This window comes from Mytilus californianus, unplaced genomic scaffold, assembly GCF_021869535.1.
Source record: "Mytilus californianus isolate M0D057914Y unplaced genomic scaffold, xbMytCali1.0.p SCAF_9, whole genome shotgun sequence".
Classification (NCBI taxonomy): Eukaryota; Metazoa; Mollusca; class Bivalvia; order Mytilida; family Mytilidae; genus Mytilus; species Mytilus californianus.
In genome coordinates, this window is record NW_026262745.1 from 85,702,051 (window position 1) to 85,719,106 (window position 17,056).

General features: G+C 32.7%; 1 protein-coding gene across 1 annotated transcript in view; it reads right to left on the bottom strand.

The window, feature by feature from the left end:
- LOC127716273 (ATP-binding cassette sub-family E member 1-like) overlaps nucleotides 1-17,056 on the bottom strand; it is a 51,245-nt gene that overhangs the window by 9,970 nt on the left and 24,219 nt on the right. Inside the window, exons 10-14 of the mRNA XM_052222434.1 lie at nucleotides 16,778-16,927; nucleotides 15,863-15,994; nucleotides 11,981-12,150; nucleotides 10,699-10,841; nucleotides 293-415 (exon numbers count right to left, since the gene is read on the bottom strand). Of these exons, the coding sequence (XP_052078394.1) occupies nucleotides 293-415; nucleotides 10,699-10,841; nucleotides 11,981-12,150; nucleotides 15,863-15,994; nucleotides 16,778-16,927 (718 nt within the window). The remainder of the gene's footprint in view (nucleotides 1-292; nucleotides 416-10,698; nucleotides 10,842-11,980; nucleotides 12,151-15,862; nucleotides 15,995-16,777; nucleotides 16,928-17,056) is intronic.

The window sequence follows — 17,056 nt, forward strand, 5'->3', positions numbered from 1 at the left end:
AACCCCTGCAAATAATCTCCCTTAGTACTACAAACAGAACCTTCATGCTAATCTTTTTTAAGCTAGTCTGCAAATTATCTTTTTTTCCTTTTTTTGTCGTGTAATGTTAACTGCTCCGCGGATGGCAATATTGGTCCACTTTTCAGGCCATGCAAAAAAGATTGTTGGTTTCCCCTAACCCCGCTGGGTCCATTTTGTTTTCAAGTGTTAAGATATCCCCCCAAAAAATTTCAGATATCTGAAACAGAAGCATTTAAACATTATAAAGAAATGCAAAATTCAAACCACTTACGAGTTTGCTATTGTATCAATGCCTGGGTTTCCTTCAAACACCACAACTCTGTCAGCTAGGTAGGTAGCCATGATGAAATCGTGCTCTACTACAAAGGCTGTTTTCTTTGCATGAAGAATAAATCTGTTAAAACATAAAAGTGATTATGCATGTTAAATACTACATCACTGGAGTATGATATAATCATTGGGGTGACTCAATACCTGCTAGTCTGATTGAATTATTTAAGCTCTTTGTGAAACAAAACTCCTTTGATTTTCCTTTAAAAAAATTTTCACATGATTTCAGGTGGCAACATTAAAATGTAGTGAGCTGTTCTAATCTATGGATTTTTTTCACACATGACACCTTTTTCTCTTTTTAAATGTTTCAAGAAAGAAAAGTAGTATATTCAGTTTCATTGTTTTGGTCTTACAAAAACTCAAAACATGTTAATCAAAGTAATATGGCCCTAGTACTTGTACCTTTTCTTCAAGTCAGACTACTGTATCATTTTCGGGAAAATTGCTCAACATTTTAGTTCAGCTTCCGTAATGTAATCATTTACAGTAATCTCCCTTGTTTAATAGCATTTGTGTCTATTATCCAAAAATGGTCTTAAAATAGATCAATGTTAACTTTTCTAGAGTAATATTTCAGTTTTCATCGTGATTATGCAATAAACTTTATATTTTAAACAACCCTTGTAATAACTTCTTGTTCATTGTCCAGATAATTCTGATCACACACTTTTTCATTTGGCCTACTATTTCTCATTGACACACATACGTCCTATCAGGCAAGGTGAATCTGATCTCAATAGATCAGTCTGTGATAATATTTATTAGTGAGAGAAAAAGAAGTTTATTCAGTTTCATCAGTTTTTGTCTTACAAAAACCAAAAAACTGTTATCCAGATTAATATGGCCTTAATACTTGTACATTTTCTTCATGACTACTGTATCATTTTCGGGAAAATTACTCAACATTTAAGTTCAGCATCCGTAATATAATCATTTACAGTACTAGTCATCCTTGTTTAATAGCATTTTGTCTATTACAGTAGACTCCGGCAAATCGGATACCCAAAATGTCAGCTAAAAATATCCGATTACCCGATATATTCAATTAGACGATGAATGTATATTCATTGAATATTCTGCAATAATGAGTAGATATAATCCTGAGATGTTACTAACCCTGACAATTGCTAAATATGTGAAAGGGCTGGAGGATTGATGGAGTGATTTTTATCAGTTACATCACCACGATGTTTGTGTAAAAAAATTATCAGCTGATTATGTAATGATTAAATTTGTTTGCAGTTTTTAAATCCTTTATTTATTAAAATAAATCAAATGTCCTGAAATATTTATGTGAATTATTATCTACCATCCATAGTTTGTCTTTATTTGTTTTGTAAGTAAATTAATATCCATTATTTACATTATCACACAGGTAAACTAATTTGGCTATAAATAGATCTGAGCATGTCTGTGTAGAATCTCCAAACTAAAATCGTATTTGTTATAATTTTATTTCTTTTAAAAATTATATTTAAATTTATGAAAATAATCATGATTGATAAAATATTATAGCATAAAGTTTACGTTTTCTGAAGACTATTTATATTTAGGTCATAGTTCTAGAGGCTTCCTAACAAATTTGTAAACATCCAAAATGGCGTCCATGACATGTGGTCACTTTTGCACATGTGAAAAAATTTATCTGACAAAAGTCAGATTTCTCTTGTCAAAAGGGATTTATATTTATATTGCAATAAATTATTCAGAAGGAGGTACATTCAGTTTAGATTATATTTCTGATTCTGTGAACATTTAGAGTTTAATCAAAATTCTCCAAACAGCAACGTCAACTTGTCAACTGAGTCTTGCATACTTTATAAATAAATTCAAACCATTTGAAGTAAAAGGGCATCTAATTCACGTGACAAAGGAAGACAATGATTAAAGACAACAATTTATTAAGAAATAGTTCCTTTTATTTAGTAAAAACAAGATCTTCTTGTCTGCAAGATTGTAAATTCGTAACTTCCGGGTCCATTTCCTGTCAGAAAAACATTGAAAATATACGATTGTGCATGGTTTTGAACAAAATGACCTGAATATTCTTATCCGATTTGCCGATATATTCTTATATCCGATATTCGATTACACGATAAAATTAACATTAAACATATAGGGAATGGTTTGGTGTTTTGAAATAATATTACAATAGCCGATATATTCGTTTAGCCGATATCCGATTAGGTGGAGTCTACTGTATCATACTTTTGGAGTGTCCATCAAACAAATGATCTTAATAATCTTAAGTGTGTTCTGTGCTGTAGCATCACTGTCCTAGATTAAGGGGAGAGTTTGTCGCTATCTAACCAGTTTAACCCCGCCACAATCTGTATTTGCCTGTCCAAAGTCAGGAGCCTGTAATTCAGTGGTTGTCGTTTGTTTCTGTATATCATATTTGGTTTTTTTTCGTTCATTATTTTGTACATAAAAGGTCGTTTGTTTTCTTGTTTGAATTGTTTTACATTTGTCATTTCGGGGCCTTTTATAGCTGACTATGCAGTATGGGTTTTGCTCATTGTTAAAGACAGTACCGTGACATATAGCTGTTTACTTCTATGTCATTTTGGTCTCTGGTGGAGAGTTGTCTCATTGGCAATTATACCACATCTTCTTATTTTCATATTTAAAACAGATCAAATGTTAACTTTACTTGTTGAGTAATATTTAAAGTTGTGATTAAGCAATAAACTTATTTTTAACAATCCTAGTTCCAGCTTTTCATATTGCTCAAGGCCTCTCTATTCTCATCTGAAAATCCTAAATAAATTCATTTTGTTGTGTCGCCTATTCAACTCAATTAAAGGTTTTCATGATTTAATAAAATGCTCCGCAGGGCCCAGCTTGATATGACCGCAGAGGTCGAACCCTGAACAGTTGGGGCAAGTATGGACACAACATTCAAGCTTGATACAGCTCTGAATTTGGATTGTGATTAAATATTTGACACAGCATAGGTTTCTGACACAGAATGAATGTGGTCTAAGAACTTAAAAATTTTAAATTGGACATTCACCTCTTATGGTCCAATATCCAAAATCTAAATACATGGTTAGATTCAGCATATCAAAGAACCCCAAGAATTCAATTTTTGATGAAATCAAACAAAGTTTAATTTTGGACCCTTTTGACCTCAATGTGGACAAAGTTGATAACGGGACCCAAAAATCAAAAATCTAAATACATGGTTAGATTCAGCATATCAAAGAACCCCATATATTCAATTTTTGTTGAAATCAAACAAAGTTTAATTTTGGACCCCGATTTGGACCAACTTGAAAACTGGGCCCAGAATCAAAAATCTAAATACATGTTTAGATTCAGCATATCAAAGAACCCTAAAAATTCAATTTTTGTTAAAATCAAACTAAGTTTAATTTTGGACCCTTTGGACCTTAATGTAGACCAATTTGAAAACGGAACCAAAAATTAAGAATCTAAATACACGGTTAGATTCGGCATATCAAAGAACCCCAATAATTCAATTTTTGATGAAATCAAACAAAGTTAAATTTTGGACCCTTTGGACCTCAATGTGGACCAATTTAAAAACGGGGCCCAAAATCCCAAAAACTTAATACACGGTTAGATTCAGCATATTAAAGAACCCCAAGATTTCAAGAATAAAACCCCATTGAAATTGATCAAGAAATAAGCAATTTATACGAAGTATCTTCTTTTGCACAATACTGTGCAATTGAATATTTCTTGCTATTGCGCAATACTGTACAATTGACAATTTCTTGCTATTGCGCAATATTGTGCTATTGGATATTTCTTGCTATTGCGCAATACTGTGCAATTGAAGATTTCTTGCTATTGCGCAATACTGTGCAATTGAAGATTTCTTGCTATTGTGCAATACTGTGCAATTGAAAATTTCTTGCTATTGCACAATACTTATTATATAATAATTTACACATCCTGTTTGGTGTGTATCTCCTACCATATCATTATTATTTACTTTTAAATATTAATCAGAAATAACCAACTTAAAATGGAAATTTTAAAAGAAAAAAAAAAGGAAAAAAAGAAAAAAAAAGAAAAAAAAAAATCCCCCCCCCAAAAATTTTTTGAACCCCCTTATGATACATCACCCCCAAACTCAATCCCAGCCTTCCCTTTGTGGTATGGTACCTTGCAGTACAATTTCAGAGAGATCCATACACTTGAACACAAGTTATTGTCTGGAAACTAGAAAAATGCTTATTTTTGGCCCCTTTTTGGCCCCCAATTCCTAAACGTTTAGGGCAATTACCCCCAAACTCAATTCCAGCTTTCCCTTTGTGATATGGAACCTTGTAGTACAATTTCAGAAATATCCAAACACTTACACACAAGTTATTGTCATGAAACTAGAAAAATGCTTGTTTTTTGCCCCTTTTTTGGCCCCTAATTCCTAAAATTTTGAGGCAATTACCCCCAAAATCAATTACAGCCTTCCCTTTGTGATATGGAACCTTGTGGTACAATGTCAGAGAGATCCATACACTAACACACAAGTTATGTCTGGAAGTTACAAAAATGCTTATTTTTGGCCCCTAATTCCTTAACTGTTGGTACCATAACCCCCAAAATCAATCCCAAACTTCCTTTGGTGGTATTGAACCTTATGGTAAAATTTCATGGAGATCCATTCATTTAAACTAAAGTTAGAGTGCGAAAACCAATGTGTCTTCGGACGAAACCGGACGACGCCAACGTCATACCAATATACGACCAAAATTTTTTTAATTTTTGCGGTCGTATAAGGGATCATAGATTTATTCTTACGAGGAAGCTCGGAGCATGCTCGGAGGATGCTCGGAGCTTTTTTAGTAGGCTCTTCTCAGCAGTTTATGTGATAATAATTATCATGATCCATTAAGATGTCAATCAAATCTATAGCACTTCTATAATAAGGAAGATAGAGCATTATAGAGGAAGCTCAATTAACACCTGTGTAAACATCTGGTCTATTCAAATAAATCTTGAATGAAATTTTACAAAACTATAAAATAGATAAGAAATTCTTCAATAGTACTGTACAATGCTTGGCAAGAAATATCAAGTCTTCACAGGAAGATAATGTTTTTAAAATATTTTCTTATTTATAATCATTCTTTTTCAATATAAAAAAAAATACTCAAATTTTATATTTAAAATATAAATATAGCTTAATTAAATTTATACTACATAAAATTAAACATAAAAGTCACCAAAGACAAAAACTATGGTAATAGATTTATAATCATTTGTTAAACTTTATATGCAACAGCAAACTTTATAGTTCTTTAATAGAAAATGATGGCTACTTTGGGAAAAAGTTCTAATTCATAGGCTGGGTTGAAAGACTGTTCACAATATAATAATTATGATAAATTGATTTTACTTCAGCAATCCTCTACATCTATTTCTTTAATAAATTTTTTGATTTTGTTTTTATGATAATTAAATGGATTCAGTGGACCAAAAACTTTACAACAAAAAATTATACTTTGTTCTGGAATCCCTTTTGTCTTTTATTTTAAATTCTAGTTCTTCATTACATTGATTTGTATAAAAAATGTCAACTTATTTTTTCAAGTATCTCTTTTAAGCTTAATCAAAATGCAGAAAGTCATAATTACATTTGATATCCCTGAATGATAATTGCAAGATTTCCATTTCATATCAACCTCCTTTTTCTATTTATATATGTGAACAGAAGAGCAAATCATCATAAAATTGAGAAGTCATTTACACAATCTATTTTGCTGTCTGCTTAAAATTTAGAATTTTGATTCATTATCCTAATGCTTTAAGTCAATTGAATACCAGTTTAAAACATACTGTTATTTTATACTATGTATTATAACTGCAGTTAAAAATTCTTGTAATAATTTATTTCAAGTTAGGAAAATGGAATTTAGAAGTTTTAGTGTTTGAGGCCTAGAGAACAGGCAATTTTCTTGAATAATTTGCAGACTTGACTTATATATTCTAGGTCCCTCACTTACAAATATTTAAAGATGTATAGTAATTATAGTTCAATTTGGTTTACTTAAAAGCATTTTTGATTCAGCATACGACTCTCATGACTGTAGGAACATGACAATAGGTAGTCACGACTATACCACTTTAGTTTAGGGGTTAAATTATTATTTATCTACCATATATAAAATAATGCAATATCATCTGTTTCTATCTAATTTTTTTATAACTGTATTTAAAATTGGAATCAATTATTATTGTTGAAGATGTTTTTTATTTAACAGCATACAGCATTTTAATATTATCAAAATATTTAATATGGAGCATAAAAGAGGATGCTCTAAGATAATTATCCCTACTGAAACTGTAAAATGGGTTATTCCCTCAAACTATAATGTTTATATAATGTATCATGCTGTGATATAAACCTTTTATAATAATGTTTTGCGCCTACACAGATTTCTAAACAGTATTATTGGACAGACTGCAGAGTGACTTGTATCAATATTTACTTTTAAATTGTGTGATCATATTTTACTTGTATGAATTGAATATTAAATAACATAAAACAAGCAAAAAATAATTAATTCAACTCCAAACAACTGCCACAATGTCCTATACTAATGAACATAATTATGCCTGAAATTCTTACTAACTTTGATTTATGTTTTTTTTTTTTATAATTATACTCATGAAAGCTAAAAAGAAAAAAAAAATAACTAGTTTGAATCTTATAGAAAATTTTTTTAGTATATATATTTATATTTTTAGGATCTGTTTTATATTGATAGTATGTACTGATAAAGGCCTATATAAAATGACTTTCTACATACAGGCGTTAACTGAGCTTCCTCTACATTGCTTTACTTTCCTTTTGATAGAAGTTGTTTATATATATTAAAAAGTCATTCGAGAAAAGGAAATAGAGGATTGCTGAACTAAAATCCATTTATTTTACTCCGTTATATTGTCAAAATTCTTTCAGGTGTAATACCACCAAAATATAGTACATTCAGTTTCAAGCCAGAAATGGTTGATTTTTTTTATATTCCATTTAATTTGACAGTTGTTGGAAATTAACCCTGCATTTCATTGCAGAAAGTTTTTTTTGGGTCGTTAACATGTATCTTGGGTGTTTCAAAGCAATAAAAAATTCTATTGGTGTTGCTATAAAATATTTTGGAAATTTAAGGGGACATTGCTACTAAAGCTGGTAAACAGGAAAAAAAAAGGGGGAGAGGAATTTGACTGGTTAACTTCTGGTGACGTTTAATATCTTATCTGCAATGAAAAGTTATGTTGTATTTTCACTGTAGTACTGGACAGGATAAAACTTCACTCATGTAGAGTATTTCTTTATTTAAAACATAGATAAATTCATCACATTTAATAAAAAAAAGGCAAATTAAACAAAGACTTATGGGGGAAAAACAATTTTATGTTAAATTTTCCCTGCAGTAATTGACAGGTTAAACTTTACTCATGCCAAATATCTCTTTATTTAAAACAAAGATGAATTCTACACAATTAAAAAAAAGTCAATTAAACAGAGACGTACTAGGGGAAAAACAATGGTGATATTACCCCCTCAAACCAGCCTTCCAATAATGAATTACAACTTTTCCTAAAGTAGCCATAATTTTTTTATAAAAGAACTAAGTTTGCTATTTTATATATATAAAAAAAAAAACATATTACCATTGTTTAGTTAGGGGCATTACTTAAACAATTTTTTTTCAAAATTACCTATGCAATTTATGTTAAAAACGATGCTATATCATATATTACTTCTATTTCATGTATAAGTAACTTATTTCAATATTATTTTTATATGTGTCCATTCATACAGGTTTTAATAGCTTTAACAAATTTTCACAGACATCTGGTTATTTTTCCCATGAAATATAAAACTAATCCTCCTGAAACACTAATTGACTTTCTGAGCCACGCTTCTGGGTCAAAGATTGTCCTCTTGGGACTATTAAAATACCATTTTCCTTTAAAATCTTAATGGTAGACAAATATAAATAGATGGAACCTTGTGATTTAATTAAGACTTGAAGTTATTTATAATGTGTAATCTAAAACAATAGCATATGTTCCATAAATAATTATAAGTGCTAAGTTTTTCAAAGATGTATAAAATAATTTATAAAAGTAATAATTTTGTCCTCATTTTTAAAGTAACCTTTTATCTCTATACTCATCTCACATTTGATAAATACTTAATTTTATTTAATAAAATTATATCAAATTCTTAAAAACTACATTTAGTCCATGCTACTATTGACATTTAAAATAACTATTGAGTTATTAAATAATTTTTAAAAACGAAAAAAATTATAAGTAACTAAAAAAAAATTTACTTGTTTAGTATCGCCCCATGACTGTTGTTTGTGCCTTGATGACTTTTATGTAGCATATTATATAGTATAAACTATATCTAAATTATATAATCTAATAAGAAAATATTTTAATGACTTTTACTTTTTGTGGAGACGACATTTCTTTCCAAGTATTTCCCAGTACTGTTGAAGAATTTCTAATCTATTTTATAGTTTTGTAAATTTCATGCAAAATGTATTTGAATATACCAGATGTTTACACAGGTGTTAATTGAGCTTCCTCTATAATGCTTTACTTTCCTTATTATAGAAGTGCTATAGATTTGATTGACATCTTAATAGATCATGATAATTATTGTCACATAAACTGCTGAGAAGAGCCTACTTAAAAAGCTCCGAGCATCCTCCGAGCATGCTCGGAGCTTCCTCGTAAGAATAAATCTATGATCCCTAAAAATGATTGACTTTGTGAAGGAACTGTAAACTTTGGTGTGTTCCCCAATTAAGGCAACTTTAAACAATGGTTCAAAAGTAGAATGATTGGGTTTAAAGTAGCAACATAAATCAGTACACCTCATAATTACTGTATCATTTTCGGGAAAAATGAATCAACAAAAAAGGTTCAGATTCCGTAATATAATCATTTACAGTAATCTTCCATACGGAACAAACATTAGCTCCTTGTATGTTATACACTAAATTTTTTTTAAACACAATGCAATTATATCAAGATAGCATATGTTTGTTTTCACTCTTTAGTATTGATAAATGATTAATTGTTGGCGATAAAAGCCACTTTTATCACTCATGGCTACATCGTGGCGGCCATTGTTTATTGGTGGAGGAAACTATGGTGTCCACTGAGAACCCCCCACCTTCCGCAAGAAAACTGGCAAACCTAGTGAATTAAGATCGATGTCAAAAGAACCTAGCACTTGCTTGAACTCACACCACCAGTGTTGACAGGCTAGAGAAGAAGTATATTTATTATCATCACTTTAACAAAACAAAATAAATGGGGAATGTGTCCCATGGACATAGATGATGCCCCCACTTACATATAATCTAAAGTTATAAAGGGACATAACTGAAGAACGGTAAAAGTGACGCTACCCAAATTTGTACTTGATCTCAGTTTTGTGGTAATAAGTATTGTGTATAAGTCTCATAACATTGAGGCCAACTTAAGTTAGAGAACGGAAACCAACTTTGGGATGTACGGACGGACGTACAGACGGACAAGGGTAAATCTTAATGCCCCCTCCACTACAGCGGGGGCATAAAAAAATTTGATTCATGTCGTAATTAAATTGCAAGTAATTCAGTGGTTGTCGTTTGTTGCTGTATATCATATTTGTTTTTCGTTCATTGTATTGTACATAAATCATGCTGTTAGTTTTCTTGTTTGAATCGTTTGCCATTTGTCATTTTGGAGCCTTTAATAGCTTACTATGCAGTATGAGTTTTGCTCATTGTTGAAGGCCGTACGGTGACCTTTAGTTGTTAACTTCAATGTCATTTGGTCTCTGGTGGAGAGCTGTCTCCTTAGAAATCATACCACATCTTATCTTAATAATATTTCAACTTTTTCTTCACATCTCTACTGTATCATTTTCGGGAAAATTGCTCAACATTTAAGTTCAGCATCCGTAATATAATCATTTACAGTAATCTCCCTTGTATTATAGCATTTTTGTTTATTATCAAACTTTTCTAGTGTCAAACAAATAAATGATCTTAAAAAAGATGAATGTTAACATTTCTTGTCAAGATTAATATTTTAGTTGTGACTAATCAATTAACTTATTTTAAAACCATCCTAGTAACAACTTTTTAACATCAGTGACCTGCTAAAAGTCCTTCACTTCTGAACTAGGCCTCATTCTAAAATGGAAGCCTAAATTTCCCACATTTTATCCTATTCGATACAGGAACTTCTTCAACAAATATTTAATGTTTAAAACATGCTCATCTATGACTGTTATATTTGCCACTCAATGTTAAGCAAAATACAAACAATCAACAAACCCCAGAATAATTTGCTCACCTCTTGATGACCTTGGCAGCATGTAAACGCTGTTCTGAGTCCAGGTAAGCTGAAGGTTCGTCAATCAGGTATACATCAGCTGGTTTACCGAGACAGAGTACTAAGGCCACTCTCTGCAACTCTCCTCCTGATAAATTCTGAACCTGCAATTACAAAATTGGTGTAATTGAACATCAGATACTCAATATACCTTTTTTTATCTTTATTTTATGTGCTTTGGCTTGAGAACAAAAAGTAATTTTTCAATTGAAAACAAACATTACACAAATATCTGCCTAACATATCAGGTTTTTGTTTAGTATGTAGCCGAAGAATAGTATATCACTGGATAACAAACATCCATGGATAAAAGGAGAAGTGTTTTACATGGAAAATACTGATATCGGGAACTAAATGTTTGCCAAGTATTATACACATGAACATACACTTTTTCTTCAAAATTTAGAAACCTAAAATGTTTTGCATTTTTTTCCCATGCAGATTTTAAGGTCTAGACACTCAAATGGCATTCACAATTCAGACTGCTAAAAAAGTTATTATTCAACTAAAATATGGATTTTCATGATCATGATTAGAAAATAATTTTACTTTATTAAGGATATTGTTTATTTTGTCATCTCTTCTTATTCAAGCTACTAAAACATTAATTGAACGAGACTCAAATGCTTGGTTTGCATGAATCTTCATAAATCACTGAAAAATGTATACACCTCATAATTACTGTATCATTTTCGGGAAAATAGAATCAACAAAAAAGTTCAGTTTCCGTAATATAATCATTCACAGTAATCTTCAACATGGGACCACCTTAAGCTGCATGTATGTTATACTTATCATTTTTTGCAAAATTAAAAATTATTTGATTTCACTCTCGACTAAGACCATTCTCAGCAACCCTCATTCAGATAATTCTGATCATGTTTTTTTTTATTTGACCTAATATTCCTAGCTGACTGACATATGTTCTATAAGGCATCAGATGTCAAACAATCAACTCATTCAATTTCAGACAACAAAAATTATTTAAATCTTTAATATTGTGATGCGGTGTTTTAATTTGCATTTTCCTGGATATTTGATTTCACGTTTTTGCCAATTTGTGCATACAAAGCCTATAGAAAATTTGTAATTTGTTGAACTTTTAAATTCGTGGTTCACCTGTACCCACGAAAATTGGTATCCAACGAATATTAATGAACGCACAGTAACAAGTAGTGGAATGTATACCATCAGCATGAAACATGATGAAGAAAGAATGTATATTTAAAGACAGTGAATATACCTCTTGGTCTATAATGGCTTCCATCATCATGGGCTTCATTACATCAGTAACAAACTGAGGGTGGATGTAAGCATCACGGATCCTTTCATGCAATAACTGTCGCACTGTTCCTTGAGACTTTGGACTTATCTTCTGTGGTTTATAACTCACATTCAATATGGGACATGAGCCTGAAAAACAATATTTTATTTAATATATGATCAGAAAAACGTATCGTAAGTCTATACAAAACAATGATCAACATTTTCACAATTCATTTATTTAAAAGAGAAGAATGTGTCTGAGAAAACAAATGGCCACGCTCAAGCTTTATATTTTTTCAAGTTAAAATTGGGCATAACTCTAGAAAGGTAAATGATACTTAGCCCAAATTCAAACTCTGTCTGCGTGTTGTGGTTCTTAGCATTGTGTATGAGTTTCATAAAATTTGGATGAGACAAACTAAGATTGCGGAAATGAAAACATTTGCAATTATCAAAGGTTATAAAGGGGCACAACTCTCCAACAGTAAATGAGACACAGCCCAAATTTGAACTCTTGTATGGGAGTTTTGGTTTTTAGCATTGTGTATGAGTTTCATAAAATTTGCATGAGGCAGACTTTAGTTAGAATGCGGACACAAAAAATGGGATAGACAAAAGGATAGACAGAAAGACGGACAAGGGTAAAACATGATGCAGAGGCAGGGGCATAAAAAATCTAAAATATAATTATTCACCTTTTACTGCCAAACAATAACTGTACAAGCTATATAGTGAAATCAGCTGACAATTGACAAGAGTACTGGTGTATAGTTACACATGTTAATTCATTGGATTCAGCAATGTATGCTCCTGTTAATCAGAGGAAAACCAGATTTTATACCCATCTGATACGACCTTAGGGTATTCCATTAAAATGGATGTGGGAGGTAGGAGGGAGGTTTATTTTTGGACATGGGAAAGTAGGTAATTTGTATTTGTATGTCCATTTGATATAGGAGCCACATCGGATAGAAATAGACCTTATGCAAGTGCACGTTTATGACTGATAGATTTGGGAACATTCAAATATGAAATAAACTAGAGGCTCTCAAGAGCCTGTGTCGCTCACCTGACTCTACTTTGGTTTTAGAAATCATGTAAAGAAAGATAAAAATCATAACAGATACCCAAATAATGATTGAGGCCAAATTTTGATTAATATTGGTCCCGTTATTTAATAAAATATCCTGGTGGCCATCTTGAACAGTAAATCGGCAACAAAGTAGCAACACTTGGTCAGCACTTCATAAGGAACATTCATGCCATGTTTGGTTTCATTCCATTCAGTGGTACTCTAAAAGAAGACATTTGTATGTATTTCCCATAGGGTCCTATGTTAAACTAAGCCCCCCCCCCCCTAGCAGCCATCTTGGATGATGGATCCACTGCAAAGTAACAACACTTGGTCAGCAACTCATAAGGAACATTCATGCCATGTTTGGTTCAATTCCATTCAGTGGTTCTCTAAAAGAAGACAATTGTATGTATTTCCCATAGGGTCCTATGTTAAACTAAGTCCCCCGCTGTCGGCCATCTTGGATGATAGATCGGCTACAAAGTAACAACACTTGGTCAGCATCTCGTAAGGAAGATTCATGCCATGTTTGGTTTCATTCCATTCAGTGGTTCTCTAAAAGATGACATTTGTATGTATTTCCCATAGGTCCTTTGTTAAACTAAGTCCCCTGCTGTCGGCCATCTTGGATGATGGACCGACTGCAAAGTAACAACACTTGGTCAGTACCTCATAAGGAACATTCATGCCATGTTTGGTTTCATTCCATTCAGTGGTTCGCTAAAAGAAGACATTTGTATGTATTTCCCATAGGTCCTTTGTTAAACTAAGTCATCTTGGATGATGGACCGACTGCAAAGTAACAACACTTGGTCAGCACCTCATAAGGAACATTCATGCCATGTTTGGTTTCATTCTATTCAGTGGTTCTCTAAAAGAAGACATTTGTATGTATTTCCCATAGGGTCCTATGTTAAACTAAGTCCCCTGCTGGCGGCCATCTTGGATGATGGACCAACTGCAAAGTAACAACACTTGGTCAGCATCTCATAAGGAAGATTCATGCCATGTTTGGTTCCATTCCATTCAGTGGTTCTCTAAAAGAAGACATTTTTATGTATTTCCCATAGGGTCCTATGTTAAACTAAGTTCCCCAATGGCGGCCATCTTGGATGATGGATTGGCTACAAAGTAACAACACATGGTCAGCACCTCATAAGGAACATTCATGCCATGTTTGGTTTTATTCCATTCAGTGGTTCTCTAAAAGAAGTCATTTGTATGCATTTCCCATAGGGTCCTATGTTAAACTAAGTCCCCCGCTGGCAGCCATCTTGGATGATGGATCGGCTACAAAGTAACAACACTTGGTGAGCACCTCATAAGGAACATTCATGCCATGTTTGGTTTCGTTCCATTCAGTGGTTCTCTAAAAGAAGTCATTTGTATGCATTTCCCATAGGGTCCTATGTTAAACTAAGTTCCCCGATGGCGGCCATCTTGGATGATGGATCGGCTACAAAGTAACAACACTTGGTCAGCACCTCATAAGGACGATTCATGCCATGTTTGGTTCCATTCCATTCAGTGGTTCTCTAAAAGAAGACATTTTTATGTATTTCCCATAGGGTCCTATGTTAAACTAAGTCCCCCGCTGGCGGCCATCTTGGATGATGGATCAGCTACAAAGTAACAACATTTGGTCAGCACCTCATAAGGAACATTCATGCCGTATTTAATTTCATTCCATTCAGTGGTTCGCTAAAAGAAGACATTTGTATGCATTTCCCATAGGGTCCTATGTTAAACTAAGTTCCCCGATGGCGGCCATCTTGGATGATGGATCGGCTACAAAGTAACAACACTTGGTCAGCACCTCATAAGGAACATTCATGCCATGTTTGGTTTCATTCCATTCAGTGGTTCTCTAAAAGAAGACATTTGTATGTATTTCCCATAGGGTCCTATGTTAAACTAAGTTCCCCGATGGTGGCCATCTTGGATGATGGATCGGCTTCAAAGTAACAACACATGTTCAGCAACTCATAAGGAACATTCATGCCATGTTTGGTTTTATTCCATTCAGTGGTTCTCTAAAAGAAGTCATTTGTATGCATTTCCCATAGGGTCCTATGTTAAACTAAGTCCCCCGCTGGCGGCCATCTTGGATGATGGATCAGCTACAAAGTAACAACACTTGGTGAGCACCTCATAAGGAACATTCATGCCATGTTTGGTTTCATTCCATTCAGTGGTTCTCTAAAAGAAGTCATTTGTATGCATTTCCCATAGGGTCCTATGTTAAACTAAGTCCCCTGCTGGCGGCCATCTTGGATGATGGATCGACTACAAAGTAACAACACTTGGTCAGCACCTCATAAGGAACATTCATGCCATGTTTGGTTTCATTCCATTCAGTGGTTCTCTAGAAGAAGTTCAAAATGTAAAAAGTTTACGCCGACGACGGACGACGGACGCCAAGTGATGAGAAAAGCTCACTTGGCCCTTCGGGCCAGGTGAGCTAAAAATGAATTTTGGTCAGTTGTGTTGGGATCTTATATCAACACAATTTTTAAACAGTTACAGACTTTGCATAGAGATTTTTTCAACCCGAAATAAGTTAACAAATGTATTGATATTCATTTGCATATGGTCGATTTCTATCCGACACAGCATATATGCAAAATAACATAAAGCCATTGAAAGTATGTTGGTTATAGAAGTATTTTGGAAGTCCCTTCCTGTCCTCCTAACATCCATTTTTATGGATTATACCTAATCAAATACTCTGCTTTATAATGTCTATTTTTTTCTAAATATTTGTTCGTTACTTTATCTTCTTACCTCCTTCATCTGGGGCCAATTTTCCTGCCAACATTCTGATGAATGTTGTCTTTCCTGTTCCATTTTCTCCCAACATGACAATAATTTCTGAATCTGTGAACTGGCCTGTTTTTACAGATAATGTGAAATTTCCTAAATAAAAAAGAGAGAATTTATAATTCATTTACCTGCTAAATTTTTGGCACAAACATTTTCTCAAGATTACCTGTTAGTGTACAATGAAATTGTATATTCAGGCTCCCTAAAAGCAGCAACATTATACAAGACTTTTAACCTACAATCTCATATCAAACCAAAATCAATATATCATATAAAACAGTTTACAGCTACATATAAAACAGTAAGTACAGTAAAAGTGATAATTTCCCCAGTAATAATAAAAGCTACATACAAAGAGGATCAAAAGAGCCTGGATTGCTAACCTGGTAAAATAAGCCATTTTGCTATTATTCATCTTCTTTGCAATCAAATTGTTTTCCCAAGGAACAACTTCTTTATTTCCAAATTGTTTTCCCCAAGGAACAACTTCTTTATTTCCAAATTGTTTTCCCAAGGAACAACTTCTTTATTTCCAAATTGTTTTCCCAAGGAACAACTTCTTTATTTCCAAATTGTTTTCCCCAAGGAACAACTTCTTTATTTCCAAATTGTTTTCCCAAGGAACAACTTCTTTATTTCCAAATTGTTTTCCCCAAGGAACAACTTCTTTATTTCCAAATTGTTTTCCCCAAGGAACAACTTCTTTATTTCCAAATATAAAGCTTTTCAAGCAAAAGACTCAAACCAATCTGTGAGACTTCAATTTTTTCCCCTTTTTTTTGGCTAGAAATGAAGACCCAGGCCTATTGTCCATTTCCCTAATCATTACAGCTAATTTTATGCCATTTTATAAAAGAAACATTTTCATTCACATACCTAACATTTTCTTCTGATCAGGGTATTCATATCTGCACATTCTTTTAATTTCTTCTTCCATAGCTGTTTCTGCTACTTTGAATGTCAATGAAGTTTCTCTGAATCTCAAATTCTCTGTTGGCACAAATCCATCCAAAAATATGTTGATACCTGACAAGGAAAGGATAACAATTGTGATAATTGGTTTCAGCATCAGAAATCACTAAATAATATGTATACTCCATCAATACTGTATCATTTTCGGGAAAAATGAATCAACAAGGTAGTTCAGTTTCCGTA